Below are 24,460 nucleotides of genomic sequence, written 5' to 3' on the forward strand. Positions count from 1 at the left end.
CTAAGTCGAAATTGTATCTAGTTGAGGTGGAGCTAGTTGTAAGTACTTTATATACAGTTCATCTGTTTAGTCCAGTGGTTCCCAACCAAGGGGTCATGCCCCCTCCAAAGGGTCACAACATTAAACTCGAGGGCTGTGAGATTAACTTTGCTCTAATTGTGAAATACTGGATAGTTTTACCTTTTTGTGCCTCAAGCACTTATTTAAACGAAATCATCTGAGAAATCTCTGCTTAACTCGTAGACATCTGAAACAACTGGACACTGCAACAAACCACATCTACAGGAAAAGGTCGACATTTTGGGAATAAACATATTTGCCTTCTTGCTGAGAGCTACATGAGAAATAGCTCGCCTGTTTCTGTCCAAAGGTAACAAAGTCCACCTACCAGCACCTCTAAAGCTCACTTATTAACACGCTGCATTTCATTTGTTACATCAGTCCAAATACCGAAGTGCTAAGATGAAGAAATTTTATGGAAGGTTATGCTGGACTATTTCCTGGTCGTGCCGGTAACTTCGTGGAGTTACTGTTGGAGAGAGCCAGGCTAGCTGTTTCCCCCTGTTTCCAGTCTTTAATCTAAGCTAAGTTAGTCATATTTAGCATACAGACATGAGAGTGGTATCACTCATCTCATCTAACTCTCAGTAAGAAAGCGAATAAGCACATTTCTAAAAATGTCAAACTTTTCCTTTAACAGGTACAGGCTACATTGTTTTTTACAGTAAGTTTATCATACACTTTTTTATGTACAATCTTAATCTGAAAAGCAAGTAGTAACTTTAGTTGTCAAACAAATGCAGTGAAATAAATAATACAAGATTTGCCTCTGAAATGTAGTGGAGTTGAAGTATGAAATAGCATAAAATGGAAATACTCAAGTCAAAAAAAGGTGCCTCAAGATTGTACATGAGTAGTGCTGAAATAAAAAACAAAATGTAAAATACTAGAGAGTTGTTGAATAAATGCTGTAAACAGTGTTCTCAGCAGTAGTTGTAAATGCAATGAAATGCCAAAGCTATGAACAGCATGGAACTATTTTTAAAGTGTTTTTTATTCTTACTCTCGTTTCAAATGGAAACTTCATTTACAATAACAGCGCCCCGTTACAAGGCTCTGAATATTTCCTGAAGGACACGGTGTCGCTTGGTCAAAACAACAGGTGTGGAGCGTTGGGTGCCTCATGTTTGACATGGAGTACTGGTGACACGTGGAATGCAAAAGGCATAGTGAGAGAGGTCCAGACAGAGAGAGCCATGGGAAATACTTCCAGAAGGTCAGAGGTCAGCGTCCATGAGGAAAGACAATTTTAGTACTGAATTTGCAATAGAAGACCCCATGACCAGATCTACACACAGTTATTCCATTGAGAACACGGCTTTTGTCAATCGGCTCCAATTTGAGAGGTGGTTGTTTTATTAGAATTCATAATCCCACCATAACGGGGTGAACATGCGCGGCCAGTGGTTCATGGTCTATTCCCAGAGCTCACTGCAATAAACCATCTAATTAGTTTTTAGTTTTGCATCTGTTTGCAGAGAAAATAAAATTCCAGTGTATTGGGAGGATGTAATTTTAGTATAAAATAATTAATGATGACCTGTTTATGAAAAGAGGTCACTGTTTGTTTTTTATTTTATTGCGAGCTCCAGTGATTGAGATATTTTTCTGTATAATTAGAAAAAAGGGCTTGTAGTCAGTGGCATGTAGTATCTTACAGTTCCAGACATTCCTGTTTAAAAGTTTAATTTAAAAGATATTGGCTCCTATAAAAAACATGTTTGATTTGAACTAATATCTAAGTACAGTTAAGTGAGATGCATATATATTAAAGATTCATAAATTGTAACATTTACCTGCAATCCCTTAAATTCAATCTTTATGTATAAAAAAAAGCCTATTTCCTGATCTGATTATATATATTTTTTGAAGTACAATTATGTTTTAGGTTTAAGGTTTTAGCAGCAAAGCCTATAAAGAATAATACCAGCACATCTAATCCTGTATATAAACCTTGCTTCTGAAAAATGTCAGACAGAGATATTAACATCTGTACTCATGATGTTTACAGATGATGCTGATGGCCAAATGTATTTGGTTTGTTACAAGTCAACACATAGGCCTGTACACACATGATCTGTGGGTTGCTGTAAGTGAAGAAGAGTTTGAGGGACACTTTGTCCTCTCCAAAGTGAGCAAAACATCTAAACAAAACCAAAAAAGGCAGAATATAATTCTTGAAATTGCTCTCGGTGGTTAATCCAGCAGCAGATTTGAGAATAATGTGATTCACCACGACAATCCTCTGCGTCCACAGAGAAGCTGACATCTTGAGCTTTTTTGTAGGGTAACTGCTCGGGAGTGAAATTGCCACAAAAAGCAAAATGATTATTCTGAACACACATCACTGGATTGTTCTTAGTGGTTCTGGCTGGTCCCTTTTGAGAGTCTTTTCAGATGAAATGTGTTTTGGGGAACCTGCTGAGCGTGGGACCGGTGAGAACAAAGCCAACTGGAGCAGAAAGTGCCACTCCTTGACACTCAGCCAGGGAGACTTCAACCAGAAACACAGTCAGTGCACGACACTAAATGTATATTGTCGGCACGAAATGGACTAAATGGCTCTCTGTTACATCTGTAATTAAACGGGAAATAGTCTGCAGTGTTACATTATTCAGGGATGTAGGGTGCTCAAACACTTACTGTACATGGGATTTTACATGTACAGCCACTGGGGAAACTGAGGTTATGTCATGTCCAGACTGCAACAAATGATCCATGCATGATCAACTTACATGTTTAAATCCCTCTGATGTTTGCTTCTATTTTTAGAGCCTGGTTATGGGATTGGAAAGATGTGACTGTGATGTCAAGATATGAATGGACAATTGTAATATACTTTTACTTAATATGAGGAATGATGTGTTTCACTTCAGGGGAAATTTCACAGCACCATACATTTCTAAAAGCCATGTACTTCTTATCATTTTCTTAAGAAGATTCACTTCAACAAGGGTGAAGGAAAGAAAGTCTTTGCATTTGTGGAAACATACCAATCTTTAACGAAACTCTTTTGTGATGCTAATTTGACCATTTGCAGGTATATTAGAAGGCTTCTGCACCCAGAGTTTGAGAATGTATACCACCTTTTTGATTAAATACATGCAAAACAACATACTTCTATACTTCTATTCCATTACATCTCAGAGGCAGATATTGTACTTTTTACTACACTTCCTTTACCTGTAAACTATTTTAGTTACTTTGCAGATTAAGATTTTACATACAAAACAAATGATCCTCTAAAAAATATGATGCGTTGTTATAAATAAAGCTACAACAGCAGTGGTGGAAGAAGTATTCAGATCATTTTACGTAAGTAAAAGTACTAATATCACACTGAAAATACTCCACTACAAGTAAAAGTCCTGCATTCAAAACTTAAACGTATGTAAGTATTATCAGCAAAATGTACTTAAAGTATCAAAAGTAAAAGTAATCATTTTGCAGAAAAATGGTCCCTGTCAGTGTTTCACTATCATATATGATGTTTTTGGATTAACATTACTTCTGCATTAATGTGTATGTTGTATTTTACTGCTGTAGATGTTTAAGGTTGTGCTCATTTTACCTACTTTATATACTGTTGGGTAGTTTAATGTACAGCAATGCATCATATTCCATAAGATCATCACATGTTTGACTAATCCAAGGGATCCAACGGGGATTTAAACAGTTTATTCAGCTTTAGTAGGAGAATCTTCTCAACCCGTAAAGGAACACTTAATCCTTCAGTTTATTTTAAACATTCATGTTCTCAATCACCAAATTTGGAGATCCATGCTTTTCAAAGAACAATATTTACCTCTCAGATGTAGTGGAGTAGAAGTATAAATTTGCATACAATTAAAATACTCAAGTAAAGTACAAGTACCTTGAATTTGTACTTAAGTGCAGTACTTGAGTAAATGTACTTAGTTACATTCCACCACTGTTCAACACTATATAAAGCAATACAAATAACCAGCCACAATATAGAAATGCTTCTTACACATTTGAGCATCATTAATAATAATCCAACAATATATCAAAGGGGCAACTCTGATAACGTGTACGTTTGTACTTTTTAATACATATATTTTTTACATTTGGTTGATGATGCTTCTATACTTTTACTTAGGTAAGGTAAGGTGAATGCCGGACCTTTACTTGTAATTGAGTATTTTTACATTGCTGTATTGCTACTTTTACTTACGTGAAACTACGAACACCTCCTCCATCACTGGTTTATAAAATTGCAAATTATGGGCAGTTCTTACAGGAAACTCCACAAACAAATGACACACATTTTGCATGAATGTTGATACAGTGTCCAATATTTACGGAAATAAACGTTACGATCTTATATTTCACCCAAAATGTATTTCCAGAGTATCTTTGGTATATCTGCGGTGCATGGACATAGCCTCGCGAGACTAATCCGCGTTAAACCTCGTCATGTGATGGTCCCGTGAACCTATGCGGAAGAAGGGATTTCAACAGTGACAGCACAACACAGAGGGGAACGCTAACTTTAACCCATTACATTTTCCGTTTGTATCTTTATCTCGCCTCCTATCCGCCCAGCAATGGACGTACCTCTCAAATCAGCTTCAGACGGCGCAGCCGGGCCGCCGTCTTATTATAGAGGGTGAGAAAACAATCAGCTACTTTCGACGAGTAGCTAACGTTAGCTAGCTAGCTTGCTAGCGTAGTTTACTAGCTTTCTGTCTGTGGAGTGGAGTCACGCCTGGCCTCATAAACCCGGTCCCTATGTGCTACCTGCAGCTGAACATGTGCCAAAGTTTACAAAAGACTTTTATTTCATGTGTGTGTAACCCTGGAACACAACTTAAATCACCGCCACGGGACATCCCCACATCTGTAGTCCGCATTAGAGTCCCGTCTCTGCTTAACAATAAGCTCGCTGTCTTGTTGCGTCTCGGCTGACTCATGAACTTGTTCTCTGCAGGAATGAAAGCTCCCTGGTTTCCGCCCTCAAGACACTGCTGTTCTTCACTATCCTGATGGTCACGCTGCCCATTGGACTCTACTTCGCCTCCAAGGCGTACATTTTTGAGGGTACAGTCTGTCACACTACATTGTTGGTGTTTGCAGGGCAATGCCATATGTTTAATTTGTCTCACTAATTTAAAAGAAAGAAGATTGCTGCCACAAACTGCCCACTTCATCTGATTTAAAGTCAAAAAGCTTTACATAGTAACCAGAGCCTGACTGATACTGTTTTTTAGGCCATTATTAATATTGAAAATCCAATTACAATGTATCAGCTGATACATGTTTTTTAACATAACTGTATGAAAAATAAACTTGTCAGTGCTTTGTGGTGGAAAGACTGTGTAATGGCATCACTGTTTGTAAATGATCACAAGTAATTCCCCATCTCTCCCCAAGTTTCCTGTCATATCTCTTTTTTATTTTCTCTCTAATAGTGGTGTTGAATACCCTGAAAATATATTGGCCAACATATGTGCAAATATCAATACATCTGTGAAAAGGTAATATCGGCCAATAATACAGGCGCTCCAGTTTATTGGACCGGCTCCAATAGTCACTTACACTTAACTAAAAAGAGATGGTTTGCAGTGTTTGTCCTTTCATTGATGAATCAAACTGTCTTTGGAGCATTAAAGACATTGATACACAGAACCACATCTTCTGATGGGTCAAACTGTGGCTTTCATTATTCACTTTATTTCTAATGATGACATTGTTCTTATTTAGGTGACATGGACAACATTTTCTGTCATGGTGTAAGTAAACGTATATTAGATAGAGATAGAGATATTGATATTGATACATGTAGCGATACAGTTAATTTTCTTGATATTCAACTGAGAAACCATAGAGATATCATAGGGTTAGGTAGCACAGTATAAACAGTGTGGTAAACAAGTTTTTATCTGAAGATAATCATATCGCCTACTCTTATTTTTCTTATGGGCATTAAGTTTCACATGAACAATGATCACCCACGCACTTCTGGCACTGTAATGCTGCTGTTAACTGTCCTCCTCCTCCTCTTTCTCCCAGGTTCGATGAAGATGTCGAGCTCTGACAGCTACTTCTATGCAGCCATTGTTGCAGTGCTCGCTGTACATGTGGTTTTGGCTTTGTTTGTTTATGTGGCCTGGAACGAAGGCACGCCTAAGGAGAAGGGCAAACACGATTAAGGCATGTCCTTAACACCTCGTAAGACCAGAGGAGACGGACAGACATGGGCATGGATCCACAGCTCCCCCCACCACGGGCTAAACACAGCACCATCTACCAGCCAGACAGTTAGGGGATCTGGTTTGCGCTTAGGCTTCAACCCGAGGTGAAAGCAAGAAACCTCTTCATTATTCCCTGGCATGGGGGAGTGGAGGCTGTTGGGTGTGTTTTTTTTTTTCACCGGCCTCAGCAGGTCCGCTATTTGACTTTGTGTTCTCCGAAAATGTTACTTTTGTTGACAGAGCACAGCCCCTTTTTTTAAGAGGCTTTGTTATAAGCTGCCATTTGGCTAAGTGCTGTAAGTTTGTCGTGTCGGAAAACATCTTGGGTTTCGGATGATGCGTGCATGTGCACACACACACTGTACGTACTTGTAATGTGTATGTTGGAAGGCTTTGATTCCAAAATGCTCCACATCCACTCTGAGACTGAATTGATCATTCTGTCCTCAAATTTCAGCTCTTAGTTCGCATTTTGGATTAAAATCTTTTTCCTGCAAATAATCAGATTTATCTGTTTGTCCTTGTGAACAAGTGTTTGTCTTTCTGTTTTAAAGTGTTTGTGAACTGTAGCTCAGTAATATTTTGGAACTTTGAATTAGAAAAATTATTGCAAGATCAAGTTGTATTTAAAGGAATGTTTTGTGTTGATGATGTTTGGTGATTTGAAGATGAAGATGTAAGTGAAGTCGGTGTGATGAGAATGTTGACTTGCTCAAATAAAGTTGAAACATTTTAACTTTTTAGTTTCACATATTTTCAAAGGCTTTGTGCTGTTTTTCTTCTTTCACTAAAACAAGACAATGCAGATTTGTATTCTTTGTTAGATTGTGGACAAAGTGCATGAAAACCCCCTTGCTCAATTTATTATTGATATTCCTTATAAGGAATACAGTATTCTAATAATCAGATGCAAAAAAAAAGAATTATGTTGCCATCATAGTCTTCAGGTTTCCCATGTGCTATCTTTCAAAAATAATATTTAAAATATAAATAAGCAGTTTCATACTGAAAAGGTTTGAGGTTAAAAATCAGTCACATATAAGAAATGTGAAAAGCTTTTATCAGTGAGAAGATGTTATGAAGAAATCTGGGGTTTTTTAAATGAGGTCTGTGCGCGTGATACACAAGTTGTATCACAAAGGAGGACATGACTTCCCCTACCATCTGTTGTGTAAGCTGCACCGAACCAAAACGTGTGTGTGCAGTATGTGCATTTATTTACTTAGGAACAGCTTAGTTTCATTTTCTTTTTATGTCAAAAAAAGAGCTTCTGTCAGAAACGAACTGTGTTTGAGAGTGTGCAGTCTTTGTATGGCTCTCTTTGTCATAGATTGATAGATTTGTTACAGTGTTTATCCCAGAAGCAAATTCAACCGTCACACCAGTAACAAGCCTGACATGCAATAATAAAATGCAATCCTGAAAACTATTAAAATTGATTACCCCATTCATCCTCTTTCAAAATGCATATAAAGGGATTTCATTGTGATTAATATTTTATACTGAATACTAAAAAATGTCACTTTCTTAATTGATTACGCTGATTTTTCCCAGGCCTGATGGAGATTATAGTGAAAAGAATCAATCAAATCGCCATAACAGCATAAGCTTTCTTTCAAGTCTGCTCAGACAACAGTTCATGAGAGACCTCATTGCCTTCTGCAGAGTGTTCCAGCTGTCACATGGTGGCAGCAAACAGTCAGCCTGTTCCCACCGACAACACAACATGGAAGCTAGGGCAAGAACTGACAGATGCCAAGCCATAATGACGTTTTCTGCCTCAGAAACCATGTCAGCAGCTGATTTCTGCTCATTTTCCTCTATCCTGTGTGACTCTCTCTTCAACAGCACTATAGTGCAGTTCCCACACTGTATTCTGCAGGGTTTGGTGTTGGAGCTGTGCAGTCTGCGTCGAGTTTAACAAGGCTGGTGTTGGTGATGAGGTGACAGGCCTGCAAGCAATCAGACTGATTCAGTCAGCAAACATCAGAAGCCCCATTTTTTTCCCTTTTGGCTGATATTTCACAAGCATGCCCTTGCAGCAACGCAAAGTTGGTGCAAGGGCATGCTTTGCTTCTGGCTCTCTGTCATTTATCACGCATTAGCAGGTTGGGTGCATAGTGTCAGCGTGATGGAAAACAGGCCAGAGAGCGCAGAACACTTACTTAAGTCAGGGATTAAACAAACACTTCAGCAACACTGCTTGATGATTTTATTCTGTGTCCTAAAATGAAACCCACATTCAGTACATACTCTCTGTATATGTATGTCCTAAATGAACAGATGAGACAGATATACAGGAATACATCATAATAACTCCTCACTATTTTATGTTCTCAGTTGTTTACCAGTAAGATGTGAATTAAAGCAGAAACGGCATTACAAAACATGAGGTACTCTGTGTGACTTGAATTTTCATTTGCCCAGCAGATGGCGCACTCAGCAGCTACAATCCTGAGATGAGCAGCGTGTTGGTGTTTAAATAAGAGTGAAGGGAGAGGGCAGTAGAGTACTGTGCTACAGCTAGTGGAAAATAATATAAAGCATCGCACCACGGGGAACAAACAGAATAAAGTGATAGCATAACTCATGGACACATACAATTATATACACCATTACATATAACCAAGGCAGCGCTTTATTGTGTTAGTCTGTGCTGTTATTTCCCATGAAACTCTGCTCAGGTGCTTTTGAGAAGATAATTACCGGCTTAAGAAACAACAGTACTGGGGTTTCACTTATTCATCACAAACATGAAGAACATTTTTCACAGTGTATAATTATTGTGCAGGTTTTTAAAAAAGAGCTGCAGAAATGAGAAGTGTCCTCAGTCTTGACTGTCTTGATTAGACTGATGCCCAACAATCAAAAATACTACATATTTAAATATATCTTATCCCTGTAGACAATAAAAGCATTGCTGACATTTACTAGTTTTGTTTTTGTAGGTGTTTTGCTGCATTCAACTGTGTACTGTAGGCTATATTGTTATTTTCTTTATATAAGATTATAGGAATTTTACTGAAGCAAGGCTATTGGCCCCGTCAGAGCACTTTTTACATTTGCTCACAGCTTTCCTTTGAATTTGAAAATTAAAAAAAAATAGCCCCACATCCCTTATGAGCAAGGGTTAGCTAAATAAGTAGCCACAACACAATGAGTAAGTGACATTAAGACCCTGTAGCAGTTTCACCGACCCCTGTTTTTAGGGACTGCACAACATTTATTAGGGGTGCTAGGGGTTGTTTCTTTTTTCCTGAAGTGAGGGTATATTTTAGGGAGAGTGCAGGAGGGTCTATAATGATTGAACATTATCTGTCAGTAATTCGTCACTATCCTACAGCTGCTTCCACCTTCACTTTATTCTGCATCTTAACCAAAGACAAAACTACTTCAAAGTAAAAGGAGTCCAAAAATGTAAACGTGTCATATAAAGTGACAGTGACAGCTCTTTAATATTGGCTGGAATATTCCGTAAAAAGGATGCATCATTTTATTATGTTTGCTATAATTTTGGCAATTGCTAATTTCACATCTGTTTCATCTATTTCACAACTTTTTAATTAGAGTCAATTCTTTGTGCACTTTTAGTTATTAATGGCAAAAATAATGTTACTATATTATAGAAGATTATCATACCAATATTTCAATAATGTTATATTACTATATTGTATCTTGTGGGGAGAGTGTTGCAATTTTTCTCTTAGTCAAGGGGAGGATCCAAAGACAATTAATTGATATAAACAAAGGGGAACATAATGTTTAGGCCCTCTCCCCACCCAAGTAATTGAAATCATTCTTGTATACGAGTGTCATGGGTGATGGTGCTGCTATTGATTTCACTTGCAGATCTCCAAAATACAAAAGCCATCACTGATCAAAGTTGTTGCAGTTTTATACAAAAAACTACTCCATGTCATCTAATGTTGACAAATCACAGACTTTTATTGTGTGATTCAGTCAAACTAGAAACCTTTAGATTACACTGCTCTGTGTGGTACACTGGACATTTATGCTCGTATAATAGATCTACTCTTGTAGCTATTTATAATTTCATGAAATATGCTCTTTATCTCCAAAAATGTGCTACACTGTAGGTCCTCTATAATGGTCCGGCCTTCTGATGCAACTACAATTTGAAATGTTGGCCTTACACTAAAAGGATTTCATTTCAAAGTGCTGGATGTCCATCTACACTCATAACTCATATCTATTCATCTGTCAACGTTTCAAAAACACATAAGACCCTTTTCTCAAAGATGATCACTTTATTATATTTTAAGATGATGTATGTTTAAAATAACTTGAAATAACCTTCATGTTTTATTTTCATTTATAAAAGTTGCTGTGACTTACTTTAGAATCAGAGACTATTCTGCTTTACTTACTGATTTATGGAGCCATACATTATAAAAAACACTCCTGACTGTGTTGCCTGGGATATCTGAAACATATTGTTTCTGGCAGCACAACACACTAAAGTTAAGAATAGTATACCCGGACTACACTCAATCATATCTTAACACATCAAGAAAGAGGCATTTATTTTTTCAGAAATTGTTCTCTTTTGTTTTTAAGACATTTAGACTTAAGTAAAAAAAAATGTTCTCCCCTTGACACGTCATTGTGAGGAAATCATGAATGCACCAGTCCAAAGGTATGAGAGAGCTTCCCCGTCATGAACATGTCATTCATTTCAAGGTTTCCATACCAGGGCTGCCTGTGTGTTGTGCTTTCCTGGCACAGATGAGTGTAAGATGTGCATGTGTGGGATATGCAGACAGCAAAGACTTCACACATGACATGTTTATTCCTGCTCAAGCACGTCGGTTTTAAACAGGTTGAAATGTTTGATAAAGTGATACTAATGACTCGAACTACAGATTCTAATTTCATAGATTCAGTGTTTTAAAGAGCTACTGTGTATAGAAACTAACTATTACCAATATTATCGTTTCCACTCCTGAGTTGATCTTGATTTATTTGTTTCAGGAATGTGAAATAACAGTTGCATGTCTTCCAGTGAAATGATTCCCCCTTTTTCCTGATAAACATTTGAGATCATAAATGCACTGCTTACTTTGCAAATTTAAGACAGATTTATTTCAAGCAGTTTTACAAATATGGTTGTCACCAAGTGCTTTACAGGAAACAAATGACACAAACAGAGATATAAACAAGGATGAACAAAACAATGTGCTTTTGATTATGTACTTGCTGGCTGTGGCAATAAAAAGAGAAAGTACTAATGTGGGAACTCCTGGGACCAGTGCAATTTCTTCTGAGGTGCGTCCTGGAATCACGTACAGTATTCCCAGTGTCCAATGTGTTGTCAGGTATTGCACAACGTTTCACTTCAAGTCTAAGCAAGTGAACTATGCTGGATGGTGACCTCAAAACAGTTTAAGGAAGTTAAATTTAACTATTCTCCCTATCTGATTTCCTCAAATGAGGTCAGGCCAGCGCTGAACAAGTTTCTGCCCAGGATTCTGTTCCCAAAGTTTGGGCAACTTTACACACGGAGTTGCATTTATGGCTTCATTCACATTCATCACACATTGAAAAAGAATATACGCTGAATGTAAAACCTGAGCAGACAGTACTTTTTGTTGATTTTGTTAGATTATCTGTGATAATAGTGAATAGTGGAAAGATTCATATCATACACAAATCAATTGAAAAACAATACTGGTCAATATTGACTGAAAATATGGTGTTGACACAAATGGTGTACCATTAATGCTGCAGTCAACAGAAAAAGAAATACCCAGCTATGGGACTCTTCTCAGTGGAGCAGAATTTCCTTGAAGAGGCCTAAGTTCAGTAGAAATGCGATTATTGAACCAGTCTTTACACAGTATTGTACAATTGCGGCTTCTTCGTGTGCCCTATAAATGTCACTCCCTCCTCAGTTGGAATGAGTTAAACCTGTGCCATCTTAAAGAGGGGAGTCAGTTCAGCATGTATGAATGCCTCCAAACAACATATGATCCCCTCGCCGCAATTTAAGACCCCTCAGAGAAACATAAACCTCCTCATATCTTCAGATCGTCTATTCTAGTCTTGTTGTTGCTGAGTTTGGCACTGCGGCCGGGCCTGGCCTGCGTAGGTGACCCAGGGGCTGATCCTGCTCCCTTCTTTCCTTTCAGGTCACATTCCTCTGGCTTGCTGCTGCTCCTTTCCACCGCCAAGTTGTCCTTATTCTGTTTGTAGGCCGCCTTGCTGTGGTAGGGGTGGAAGGACGACTCGGTGCCCTCAGACATAGGGGTGAGGTTGTAACTGGGTACGGGCGGGTAGGCCGGCTGCACTTGGTGGAAGTAGTCGTCATAACTCGGCGCAAACGGCACAGCGGCCTCGCTGGGCTCCTTGGTGATACTCTCAGGGGCTTGGCCAGTTCTCCTGAAGGTGATGCCCTGGCGACACTTGGTGAAGCCCAGGTGGTAGATCTCGATGAGATTGAGGAACAGAGACACGCTAGCCACTCCCAGCATGAAGATGATGAAGATGGTTTTCTCTGTGGGACGGGATATGTAGCAGTTTACCACGTTGGGGCAGGGCGGCCTGTCACATGTGTACATGGGCTTCAGCTCAAAACCGTACAAGAGGTATTGAGCCACAATGAAGCCCACCTCAAACAGGGTTTTAAAGACCACATTAAAGACATATGTGCGCAAGAGCTCCCCCCGCAGGCGCACTCGGCCCTTATTGTCCCTCACCGGAGCCTTCTTGTGTTTAGCATCCACAATAAGGGCCTGCTTGTCCGAATGATGTGCATGTTCAATCTCCTTCTCTTTTTGCTTGTCTTCCATCCGCACCAGATGTAGGATGTGTCCCAGGTAGATCAACGTGGGCGTGGACACAAAGATGATCTGCAGCACCCAAAAGCGGACATGGGAGATGGGGAAAGTTTTGTCATAGCACACATTCTCGCAACCGGGCTGCTTGGTGTCGCAGGTGAAGCCAGACTGCTCGTCGCCCCACACCTTCTCCGTCGCAGCACTCAGGATCAGGATGCGGAAGATGAAGAGGACGGTGAGCCACACCTTCCCCACCACAGTGGAGTGTTCCTGGGCTTTCTCGAGGAGCTTTCCCAGCAGGTTCCAGTCCCCCATGGCTGTGTGAGCTCAGATCTGGGACTGCAGGTACAAAAAAACAGTAAAAAAAACAAAAAACAGTTTGATTTGTGACTCATGCGTAGGACTGTCTACAAAGCAAATACATGAAATGACTCAAATAAAACAAATCTAGAGGTTAAAGTAAGCTTCAGTGCTCCTGATGACTACAAATTCTTACCGAGTTCAGCAGAGCTCAGACCAAATGAGTCTCAAGGGAGCCAAGCTGCTCACGAGTGTACAACTGGGGGGACTCTGCTGCCGAGCAGGTAGTGGGCTTTTTCCACGTGGACGCAGACGGGATTATATTTACTTTAGGAGGGTATATATTTGGCAAGTGTGGACAGGGGGGAAGGCAGGTTCCAGTCATGATTCTGCGGCTCCTGGCCTTCATGGCCCAAGCCGCAGCAACATGATCCACATGAGGTGAAATCAAACACCAGGCAGATGTGATGGAAGTACGAATTAGAAACAGTTGAGTAATGTCGGTACTGTCAGCTCCTGTAACACATTATGTTATAAATATTCTACTTTTGATGGATGTACTGTACAGCAGCAGGGCAGCACATTCATGGTATGCTACTGTGAGGGAGAATGAATTCTGATAACTGCTGAAATGTGGCATGTGAAATGACATTTAATACCACCACTAATAAATCTATCTAGTGTCTTAACAACTGTGGACTGGGTTGTAATTTTAAACAAATGTATGCTTTCAATATTAAAGCCCTCAGACTATGTAATCACCCACGACATAAGATAATAATATGATGAACATTAGTAGAAAAATATAAATAAGTGGTTCTCTCAAGAGTGCAACTCCTAACATTGTGTTCCCACACAAGACAGTAAACAAACTAGACATGTACCCTCACTAAGTTGTCAAAGGTTTGTCTAACTTTAACTCCTGAAACTACCTCAATCCACAAAGGTTTAAATAAACAAATAATCACAGACAAGTAACATTTACTGCATAAACCCACCTTGTCAGCTTATACATCCCCTGTGGTGAAGCCCTGCGCGTCTTCGAGGGTCCATGAGGCCGCCTGCTTCGCTGACAGGCCTCAGCGCCGAGCTGATCTTCGGGCCCCCAGCAATGCCCTTGAATGGACAGGAAAAGTGGACTTCTGCTTGCCACAACCTCTGTTCCACACCGACAAACCCTCTGACTCTGTCTTCTGTTTTCAAATACAGCTCGGGCAGGAATCAGTACCCAGGCCCCGGGGTCTTCCACTGACCACAACACACACACGTAACCTGCTGGACAGACTCTGAACTATGTCCGGTCTGCCCCCACCCCCCACCCCCCCCCATGGTTAAATTTGGCACAGGTTACACTCTCTAATGTAAACTATTAAAGCCCCTCCACTCGCTTGTTACAGTGAGTGACACGGCAGCTGGCCAATGATGTTGTCTGCTAAGTCTGTCTGGCCACAAGTGCTTCTGGGGTCTAAATATAGCACAAGGGTCTCTCCTATCATGGGGGGGGCATGATTTGGAGATGAGTAGCCATTTGCATCCTCAAGTTACAAATCGCAGAGACAGGAAGGAGTAAAGTCAGTGAAAAAGTTCAGTTTCGACATATCAGTAATGGAATAAGCCCCAATTTTAAGTATTAAAATGGAAAACACTGTTTATATAATTACTAAGGTTACTGCCCTTAGTTAATTGACCTTTTTGAAAGTTGTATGTTTGCTAAAATAACTTCAAATAACGTCAAATTATCAGGAAGTTTATTTCTTTATATTGCATAATGTACACATATAGTTTCAATCCATATTATATATTAACTGGATTGTTTACCCGGATGTGAATTGATATATGTACATTTTAGGCATAAATGTCAACGTCGGGGTTTTTGTGTGCGCTACAATATGAATAATAGAACGGTTGTATAAACAGATACCAGCGTATGGGACATTAAATTTTCAGGACCAGAGAGAGACACTGAAAAATATACTATGCAGGGTAATGTTAAGGAAAGCAAGTGCAACTGTCAGACGGTGATGGGTCTCTGTTAAAAAAGTAGGTCAACTTCAAACATTTCTCTGGAACAGAGAGAAAAAGATCACCTCACTCTGAAGCTTCAATGAAGTAAGTAGGCAGCATTCACAAATGAATACAAATATATGACCCAGCAGACAAGAATGAATGAATTATTGTATTTTTGCCATTTCATCAGTTGAATAACATGTGGCATCTTCACCAGTACCTCCACTGTTGTTAGTGTATCAGGCCTGGAAAGACTCCAGGACAAACGTTTTGACAAACTTATTGAAATGTCACAGTAAACACGTTTGAAAATACTACTCTGTCGAGACATCATATATTATTAATACTAGTTTACAGTAGTAAAGATATGTTTGTGTTGTTTTCAAATTAATGTTATTTGTGGAACAATAATATCCAATGACAGCTGTCCACATCTGGACAGTATTTTAAACTTTCTTTGGTTTTCTAGCACCAATTGTTATATAATATTTCCATAGCAGAATGCTGAGTTACATAATAGTTACAGCTGTCTCCAATCAAATAAGTAAAACTATCTAAGCATCTCGTTGCTTAAATGGCTGTCACTAACATTTATACCCCAATATTTTTGATCGCGTAAATAAAACTTTGTATCCAGCATTTTAATCTCTATGGTGCCATACTGGGGTTTTTGCTAATCATTTTGTTTTTAATGTTTTCATGTCATCCGGACAGCAGCCTGTTTCCTTTAATTTAAGTATGGTATGAAAATCGTTAACTTTCTTAAATAGGTGAACCATTCTCCTTTGTGTCAAAGCTACATTATTGTTGCGTGATAAAACTCACATCCCAAACACAAACCGTTATAATTTAAAATAATTTATCATCATGTTATCTTTTTTTAAATCAACATTTGCTTGATGGCCATGATTTTCATACATCACAGCTTGTAAATACAAGTGTGTGGCAGCTATTGATGGTTACTAACTGGTACATCAACCTGCCACACCTACATTTGAAGTCTATTATAAAGCAACAAGTTTGACAAAAATAAATGAAGGTTTGATGCTCACAGACATGGTTTCTTGAGCTCAAGAAATGTGCCTTGGCAAGTTGCTTCTCATACTGTATTCAAATGAAACCACTAAAATCTTCGAATGAATTTGAGCTTTGCCAACTTGTTGACACCAAGTTGACACACGTCAACTTTACCCGATTTGAAGCAAATGTGCTAAAACATGCTAAAACACCGGTATGATCCTTTAGCCTTCACTACTGGCTCCAAATAGTTTAGACGAGTTCCGACAGCAACGCTTGTGTCAGTAAATCCGATAAAGAAAGACAGATGAATCAATTAGCAATTGACTGAATGATGCATAAATAAATGGTCTGAACATGTATGCCGACAATGATCAAATATACAGTATATGTGACATTAATGCAGAGCAACATGCTCCATGGACGTGCGAGATTACTGGTGAGTAATGTAAAGGGAAAAGGACAGGCAGAGTTTCAGAAAGCAGAACACCTTTCACCCTTCTCAGTTGGGCTCTTTTTGGTCACAGTGAACTTAGACTTGAGGGGATGGTCTGCTATCAGCTGATTGATTTCATTTTGCCTATAAGAAGACAATCTTTGACTTATCCAAGCTACTTTGGACTCGTCCTCAGTGCCTCCGAAGCACCGTTTGCAGGCCCTGCCAATGAGGTATACCACCTCAGCCAGGTTAAGCAGCACACACACCCCAGACACTGCCAGCATGAACACAGTGAATATGGTCTTCTCTGTCGGTCTGGACACAAAACAGTCCACTGTGTTGGGGCATGGGTACGAGTCACACTTTACCAACCGCACCATCTTAAAGTCAGGATAGATCAAGTAGAAGATGTAGAGAAAAGCCACCTCGAAGATGATTCTGAAGATGATACTGATCATGTATGTCCACCACAGAGCACCGGTGATCTGAAACTTTTGGTTCTTGATGTGTTCCAGCTCCTTGGGGCTGCAGCGGCCCGTCCTCTTCAGGATCTTCTTGTCGATGTGGCGTCGGTGGGCCACATGCATCGCCACCAGCAGGGCGGGGGTGGAGACCAGGATGAGCTGGAGCGCCCACAGGCGGATGTGCGAGATGGGGAAGAACTGGTCGTAACAGACGCTGTTGCAGCCGGGCTGCTGGGTGTTGCAGATGAAGCCGGACTTCTCATCTCCCCAAACACTCTCAGCAGCAACCACCAGGACCAGGATACGGAAGACGAAGATGACGGAGAGCCAAACGCGTCCGATGCCGGTAGAGTGCCTGTTTACGCCGCTGATCACGGCATAAAAGGTCCCCCAGTTCATTTTCGACTCCAGGTCTGCAAAAAATAAAGGTTACATTTTCAGTCAAGGCTACATGGATGTAGGCTAAGCTATATCTCTAGCATGAGGTCAACTGTTATTACCATATTATTAACTTATAACAATATAAAGTAAGAGAATTTCCTCAAAATGCCTCTTAGGAAAAGGAAATGAACCAAACATGCACCGACATTCACCAACAAAAGTCAAATTTGTAGCAACAGATTATCAGTTTAAATAACTTAGTTATTGTTGTCATCCACAACAACTTAATCATTTGGTAAAAGTCTAACTGTTGTAACGTTAGTTTTTAGAGGTTTACCAGGCTCAGCCGGCGGTGCAAGCGGCGTAAGCAGCGCCGGGTCCAAAGATGACCATCTTGAGGTGTGGATTGAGCATCAAGCTGGATTTGGCAGAGTGAGGAACAACAGAAAAGAATCGCCAAGCCGCAAGTTGGCCGTATAAAAAGCAGGGGTGATGGCCTACCACCGTGCACCGTCATAAGACGCAACAGGACGAGGCCAATTGCGAAACATTCGCCGAGCCACGTGATTTGCTCACCCCGTATTAATACTGTACTCCCAAACTGACCTACAGCCCAGTTGCAGACAGACTGCCAGCACATTTCTCCAAGGAACCAACAAGACATCCATCTCATTATGAGAGTTTTTTTAAGACAAGTGAGAGACCTCCATTGTTTGTCAGAAAGGCTACAGACAGACGGGACCTGATTTGTCTAATAAAAACTTGAAATGATCACATTCTTCAAAAGCTGATTAATTCAAATATTACCACTGTAAGGGTAATGATAATTTAAATAACATCTTGTATTTGTCAAGTTGAGGCAATGGGGCATGTCAGCCATCACTCACATAACATCTGACCTCATTCCACACTGAATGTTAGTACAAAAACAGAATTAAATGATAATGTATTTTACCTTCAGCTGTGTTGGTACACAAAAATGTGTACAAAGCGGGAAGAAATAAATTAAAATATTATGTTTTAGCAAGCCAAAAGGCTGGATTGAGAACACCATGCGTTTGGAAAATGCTAATCATTCCTCCGCCACTAGCCACTGCCCTGCACCGTAGCAGTCATATGCTCTTATATAAACTATTTACATACAATGGCGGCCTTTATTGGGCTGCAACAAGCCTCTTTAGAATTCAGATCAAACGCCTCGATTTCCGCCTACCCCGGGCAAAAGAAGGAATCTGTGTGGACACAAAAGGCCTCAGCCTGCCACATTATTTATTGTGCTTGGTAGGGCAGGGAAGTGAAGGAAGCTTTTGACCTGAGCCATCCACCATCAGCCTGTCAGCGAGAGCAGAGTCGCCAACAGGTCTGCAGAAAGTACACGAGCTGCTCAACTAACGCAAACACTAATGTAGTGGAAAATGAAAGCCAGTCTTAATTGTATACACACAATTTAATTAAGGCCAGTCCTCATTTGTTCAAGCCAATTTTTTTAAACATAGCCGTGTCACAAATTTAAATGTTGTAATACTGTAAATTAGGCACATTTATTTGCATTATGAACATGAAATTATCTTAAATTATTGTTTTGTGCCAGGTGCTGTTCTTACCGTTCTTATACACGGCAACTAATTATCTTGGCCTAAACTACTTGTCTAATGATTACTTTTGAATAAAATTTGCTTCCATCATTTTGATATCTATTTTTAAATGCATGACATTTAATCATTCTGTATGCACATTATCAAGTTGAGTTAAAGCCTACTTCAGTTATGTTTCTGCCATCTGCTATAAAGCATGAAGTGTGCTTATGACTGAGCTAAGATACAGCATGTGAATAACCTATTAAAACAATGAGGGATGCAAATTCAATCCACAGGCTCTCATAATCCTCTCATTTGAAATGGTAAATCTGATCTATGTCTTTATCAACTGCGATTTGGCAGTTTGCTCTGCTCTAACTCCTCCCTGCAACAGTAGAAACAATAATTTACAGTAACAACAAACTGGACGCAACTGAAAACACAATGTAGTCATTTGTCATGTACTATCAGATGACCGACAGCAGTTCACTGTGCCATGAGCATTTCTGCGTCACTTGTGACAGATGTAGTAGGAGGGTTTGGGTGGTCTGGTAATTCTTTGAATGAACTGAACCTCATTTATATTCTCTCTATAGAAGATACACTAAGATACAGGGACATGGGGCATTCAATTGTAGAGAACAGTTTTATTATGAAAGTATATATATATATACAAAAAACATACATTCAAAATAATAAATCTGCCATTTTACAAGAACTCAAAATTAACCACGGCAACATGGCTCTAATAATAATTATCAAAGGAAAGTATAAAGTACAGAGTGCAGACACGCAAAACTGTGTCTTAAAAAGGAAATAAAACAACCAAAAGCAAAGCAACATGGACCACAATTAGGTATTCATATCTCTATACATCATACAGACATAAAAAGGGTATAAAAAATATTGTTTCACACTTTTCTAGCACTGCTTTAAAGACAATCAAGTCACAATTTGTTATACACTAAAAAAAATAGGAACATATGTTAAAGAAAGACAGAAACAGACATTTCTTGGGTTCCAATATTAGCTTTACATTCACTAGAAATAGCTCATGAACTGAAGCATAAGACAAAAATACACAAGAAAGATGATACATGCTACCAAACTAAACTCAATTGTATTTATATTTATATTTAATTTTTTAATGTAATGTAATTGATTTATCCTTGTACTGCAAAGTTCGAATCACAGCAGTTTGTCAATGTGCAACCTTTACTTAACTCCCACTGTATATTCATTTGTACACAGATGGTCAATCGGAAACTGGATGATTTATCACTCATTTAAGAATCACTACGTCTCACTGCTTAAATTTGTCTGCTACATGGCAGGGCTGCCATTTGCATTGTAAAATTTGACATTAGTTGGCTGCTTTCTGAATTACTTCTTGCTTTGAGTATAGCGTGAGATGAGGTATTTCTCCCACTCAGAGTGTTGCTTCCTCATTTTAAGTTGAACAGTGCCTAAAAAGCAAAACACAAGAATATGAGTGAGAATGAGAGTGGTGGCACTGGGGAAGATTTTGAATGAAAGTGCTGCTGAGTGCGGCTCTGGTTGTAGACAGACTACACTGCCACCTACTGTCGATGCACAATTTAGGGGTAAGCAATTTCCAAACTGTAACTCTACTGACCTCTTTTCATGAGGCCGACAGCCTTCAGTTTGTTATGCTTTGCATGTCCGTTCTGGGCCAGTCTCAAAGACAGTGATGCACCCCTCCTGAAATGAAGATAATAACACCAGTGTAGAGTTAAGATACTGGGCAGTTACTGGCCTTCAAACTGCACAGTATATACACATTATAAGGTCAACTTAAGCATATATTCAGTCACTATACCACTTAATTCAACAAAATACATCATTTGTACGACAGCTGGTAAACTAAAACGAAAAAAAGGCACACTTGTTGACAGAAACAACATTAGATGTGTCAATAAATATTAGTGACTTGATCAGCTTTACAATTCTGTTCTAAATTTATAATTCACAATTAATCATACTCAAGTACCTCATAGCTCCAAGCTTTCCCTTTTCCAAGAACAGCTCAACTTTGGGCCCCTGTGGGTAAAGTCTGGCATAGAGCGTCCTGTTGTGCACCATTGCTTGGAACCAGCCCATTGCCTCCTCAGTCCAATCACTCCCATTCATAGGCGTCACCTAGGGGGGAGGAAACCGACAAAAAATACCATGAACTGAGATAATTCATTTCCTTTATCACTGAGCAAAAAGATAAGGCTGTGACTAATCATGTGGACAAACGCCAATACTGTAACTGAGTCTCTCCTCTCAAAGCAGAGCACAGTATGTTAACCATTTCCATGTATGCAAATCCTGAGAGGTCTAATCTGCACGCCTGTCCCAGAAAATCTCAACGTGTTCATCACTGAGAGCTTTATGTGGTAGTCTAAATACATGTGGAAAATGATTCTTAGGGAACTCGCATTTGCCAGTGAAACCTGTAGAGCCTGAAGCGGCAGGTCGGCCATTTCTGGGGTCAGCTCCTTGATGTTCCACAGTGACAGGCAGGCAGTGTCACCGTGGTCCAGCCTCTTCACCTCCACCTTGATGGATGTCTCACTCCCAGCACCATCACTGGCATTGTTATCTGACGTCGAGAAAGACAGAGAGCGTGGCAGGTTAAGCTAAAAGAGCATGTAAGGAATTCCCAAGTGGCTACAGGCAAGCAGAGAGACACTGCTACCATCTAGAGGTATGCATTTGCAAAACCATTCCAATACACAAAACTGGACCCACCTCCTCTAACTCCACATATCTTCGTCACCTGAGCCCTGCACCATTGTTCTTGCTTAGGGAACCAACCCATTGCTAGGGTTCCAATGTCTGGAATGCAGTTCTGCTCGGCATATGAACTACTGGCTTTCCAGCTGCTGCAAATGAAAAAAAAATAATGACAACCAGAAACATGTGGATTATTAATAAAAAAAGAAAGAAAGAAAAATCTACAAAGAAAGCAGTAATGAACAAAAAGGATAAGTGGCTCTTTAAGTTCTGTTCATGTGATCAGGGAATCAGCGAGGGCTAAGAAAAGCTGAGAAAAAGCAGACGAGATTAGAATCCATGCTGAACGACTTACTCTGTGAGGGCCTGCAGCTTCATGACGGAGTCTGCGTGCTGGACGTAGAAGTTGCCTGGGCTGATGATATGAGAGACCACAACTTCAGTCTCTTCAAACTTCCGGACATGGAACTCAGGAATGGTGATCGCAGGCATTTTAGTGCGAGCAGAATTGCTCTCATGCACAGGTTCTGTGCACTGGAGAGTTTGGGCTTTCCACTGCTTGTTTACGCAGGAGTTCTCCACCTGAGTTGTTTTATTTCTCCTGTTATTTTCCAAGGGGCTGGCTTCAGAATCCCCCTGTCCCACCTCTGTGAAGATGTCTCCAAAGTCCCACAATTCAGTCTTTGTTGCAATCACCCAAGTGTAGGTCAGAGAGCCACTTGATTCTACTCTTTTTACTCTGAAGACTGGGGCTTGGTTTTCAATGTCTGCACTCAACGTTCTCGGAGCGAGCACACCGAGATCATCATCTGTCAAAACATGTCTGTATTGGTAGCTTTGTGTTTTGATGGTAGGTGACAGTGACTGTGGCGAACTTGAAGTGTACTTACTTTTCCGCCACTCCATGACAGTGACCTCTAGTGCACCCATGTTTTTAGCTTTTGCTCTGAGGAAGTGAAGCAGCTGAGAGGATGTTTGTTTTTGGTGTTGCACCTGGACATCTTCCTCACATCCCCAGCTTATTAGCGGTGTTATTTTCATTGGGTTAGGGTTACTGATCTCTGGGAGTATAGCTGGTATGGGAGGTAGCAGTAGTGGTGGCCTCTCTGTGTTAATCATGGGACTCTGAACAATGACAGGTGGAAGAATCACAGCATCTGGTGGGCGTTTCTCCTCAAAAACAACAGCATATTCTTTTTCTTCAGCCTTCAAGTTAGAGGACAAGCTTGTGGTCGCAACAGTGCTGTTGTAGCTGGACGAGATGCTGAACATCATGTCATCCTGCTGGACCGCTGCAGGCTGGGAGATGAGGAAATGTTTCAACTGCTGAAGGGACACTGTGGCTCCAAGCACCTGGACTGCTTTGGCTATGGAGCTCGCCATGAGCGAGTTCTGCAACATGGGCCCAAACTTGAGAACATCTGTCATGAGGATCCCATTGTCTCTGGGTGGCTTAAGTTGGTTTGTTCTCACTCCATTTTTGACACAAACTTGTGGCTCTGTAAAGACGAGAAGAGCAGAAAGAGAGAGTGTTTTGTTAATAAAAGTTGCACTGAAAATATTTTCCTAAATCACACGCTGGACACCCATACAATGCTGGTGGTAATACATCAAGAAATATGGTAAAAAAAACACATGGATATCTGCAATATTACATTGGCAGCCAATGTTGTATGATTAACTCTTGACTTACCAACTGTGAGGTCCTTTAAAAAAGCTGAGAGTTTGTAGACGGTTTGACATTTGGTATCCAAAGCCTTTGTGAGATCCCTGAACACACTGGTGGGAATAGATGAATTCAAGAAACCTTGAACCTCTTCATATGCCTGAAGTGAAACAAGGTTAAGTGATGTTGAAAGCAGGAAAGATTTTGTGCTTTTAAATTGACTGACAGAAAGACAATCTAATCAATTGACAATTTACCAGAAAATCCAAACATTCACTCATTTAATTTCTCTATTTTTTATAATTGCACATTGAATATATTTGGGTTTCAGTTTGACGACATTATCTTGGTCTCTGGGAACCTATGATAACAATTTTCTCTATTTTTTGACATCTTATAGACTTCATAATCAATCAATTAGTTGGAAAATTATATCAACATGAAACAATCGCATGCGATTTACCTTGGCTAGCCAGATTATAATGTATCTTGCTTGGGCTAATTTAGCAGACCATGTGGTCTTTGAGCTTGCTAGCTACCTAAATACATCTTTAATGACCATCTGATATGTTAGCATGTGTGAATGTTAAGCTGTTAGCGTTAACATTACCTTGTTGGTGAAGTTGAGAAGTTCTTGTTCAAGAGTATTCCGGGCATTTTCAAGCAAAAACAGTTTGTAGGTTAACTGCACTTTCTGGGTGATCATGGAGGGGTGCGGCTGGCGGCACACAACCTGCTGCTGAGGAGTCATGGTCGTCCGGGAGGGCTGTCTGCCGGCGGTGCTGCTGCGGGGAT

General features: G+C 40.0%; 3 protein-coding genes across 3 annotated transcripts; 1 reads left to right on the forward strand and 2 right to left on the reverse strand.

Annotated features, from left to right (window-relative positions):
• The first annotated feature begins 4,534 nt into the window (after positions 1-4,534).
• vma21 (vacuolar ATPase assembly factor VMA21) lies at positions 4,535-7,011 on the forward strand. Its single transcript, XM_070913435.1, has 3 exons — positions 4,535-4,690; positions 5,012-5,121; positions 6,094-7,011. The coding sequence occupies exons 1-3, from the start codon at positions 4,629-4,631 to the stop codon at positions 6,231-6,233; spliced, it is 312 nt and encodes a 103-aa protein (XP_070769536.1). The 5' UTR covers positions 4,535-4,628; the 3' UTR covers positions 6,234-7,011.
• Positions 7,012-12,310: 5,299 nt separating this feature from the next.
• On the reverse strand, positions 12,311-13,387 carry LOC139291861 (gap junction alpha-3 protein-like). The gene has a single exon (XM_070913980.1). The coding sequence runs from the start codon at positions 13,385-13,387 to the stop codon at positions 12,311-12,313; it is 1,077 nt and encodes a 358-aa protein (XP_070770081.1).
• Positions 13,388-16,870: 3,483 nt separating this feature from the next.
• LOC139291006 (gap junction beta-2 protein-like) lies at positions 16,871-18,036 on the reverse strand. The gene is made up of 2 exons (XM_070912884.1): positions 18,018-18,036; positions 16,871-17,712 (listed from the first exon to the last, which is right to left on the reverse strand). The coding sequence occupies exon 2, from the start codon at positions 17,696-17,698 to the stop codon at positions 16,871-16,873; it is 828 nt and encodes a 275-aa protein (XP_070768985.1). The 5' UTR covers positions 17,699-17,712; positions 18,018-18,036.
• Positions 18,037-24,460: the final 6,424 nt, after the last annotated feature.

Source organism: Enoplosus armatus, chromosome 10 (assembly GCF_043641665.1).
Source record: "Enoplosus armatus isolate fEnoArm2 chromosome 10, fEnoArm2.hap1, whole genome shotgun sequence".
Taxonomy (NCBI): Eukaryota; Metazoa; Chordata; class Actinopteri; order Centrarchiformes; family Enoplosidae; genus Enoplosus; species Enoplosus armatus.

What these genes read in the sequence shown, in the direction of transcription:
- vma21 (XM_070913435.1), top strand. Translation starts at nt 4,629, where the DNA reads ATGGACGTACCTCTCAAATCAGCTTCAGACGGCGCAGCCGGGCCGCCG. An exon ending in CCGCCGTCTTATTATAGAGG is followed by an intron (nt 4,691 to 5,011) that starts GTGAGAAAACAA and finishes TGTTCTCTGCAG; the next exon opens with GAATGAAAGCTCCCTGGTTT. An exon ending in CAAGGCGTACATTTTTGAGG is followed by an intron (nt 5,122 to 6,093) that starts GTACAGTCTGTC and finishes TCTTTCTCCCAG; the next exon opens with GTTCGATGAAGATGTCGAGC.
- LOC139291861 (XM_070913980.1), bottom strand. Translation starts at nt 13,387, where the DNA reads ATGGGGGACTGGAACCTGCTGGGAAAGCTCCTCGAGAAAGCCCAGGAA.
- LOC139291006 (XM_070912884.1), bottom strand. Translation starts at nt 17,698, where the DNA reads ATGAACTGGGGGACCTTTTATGCCGTGATCAGCGGCGTAAACAGGCAC.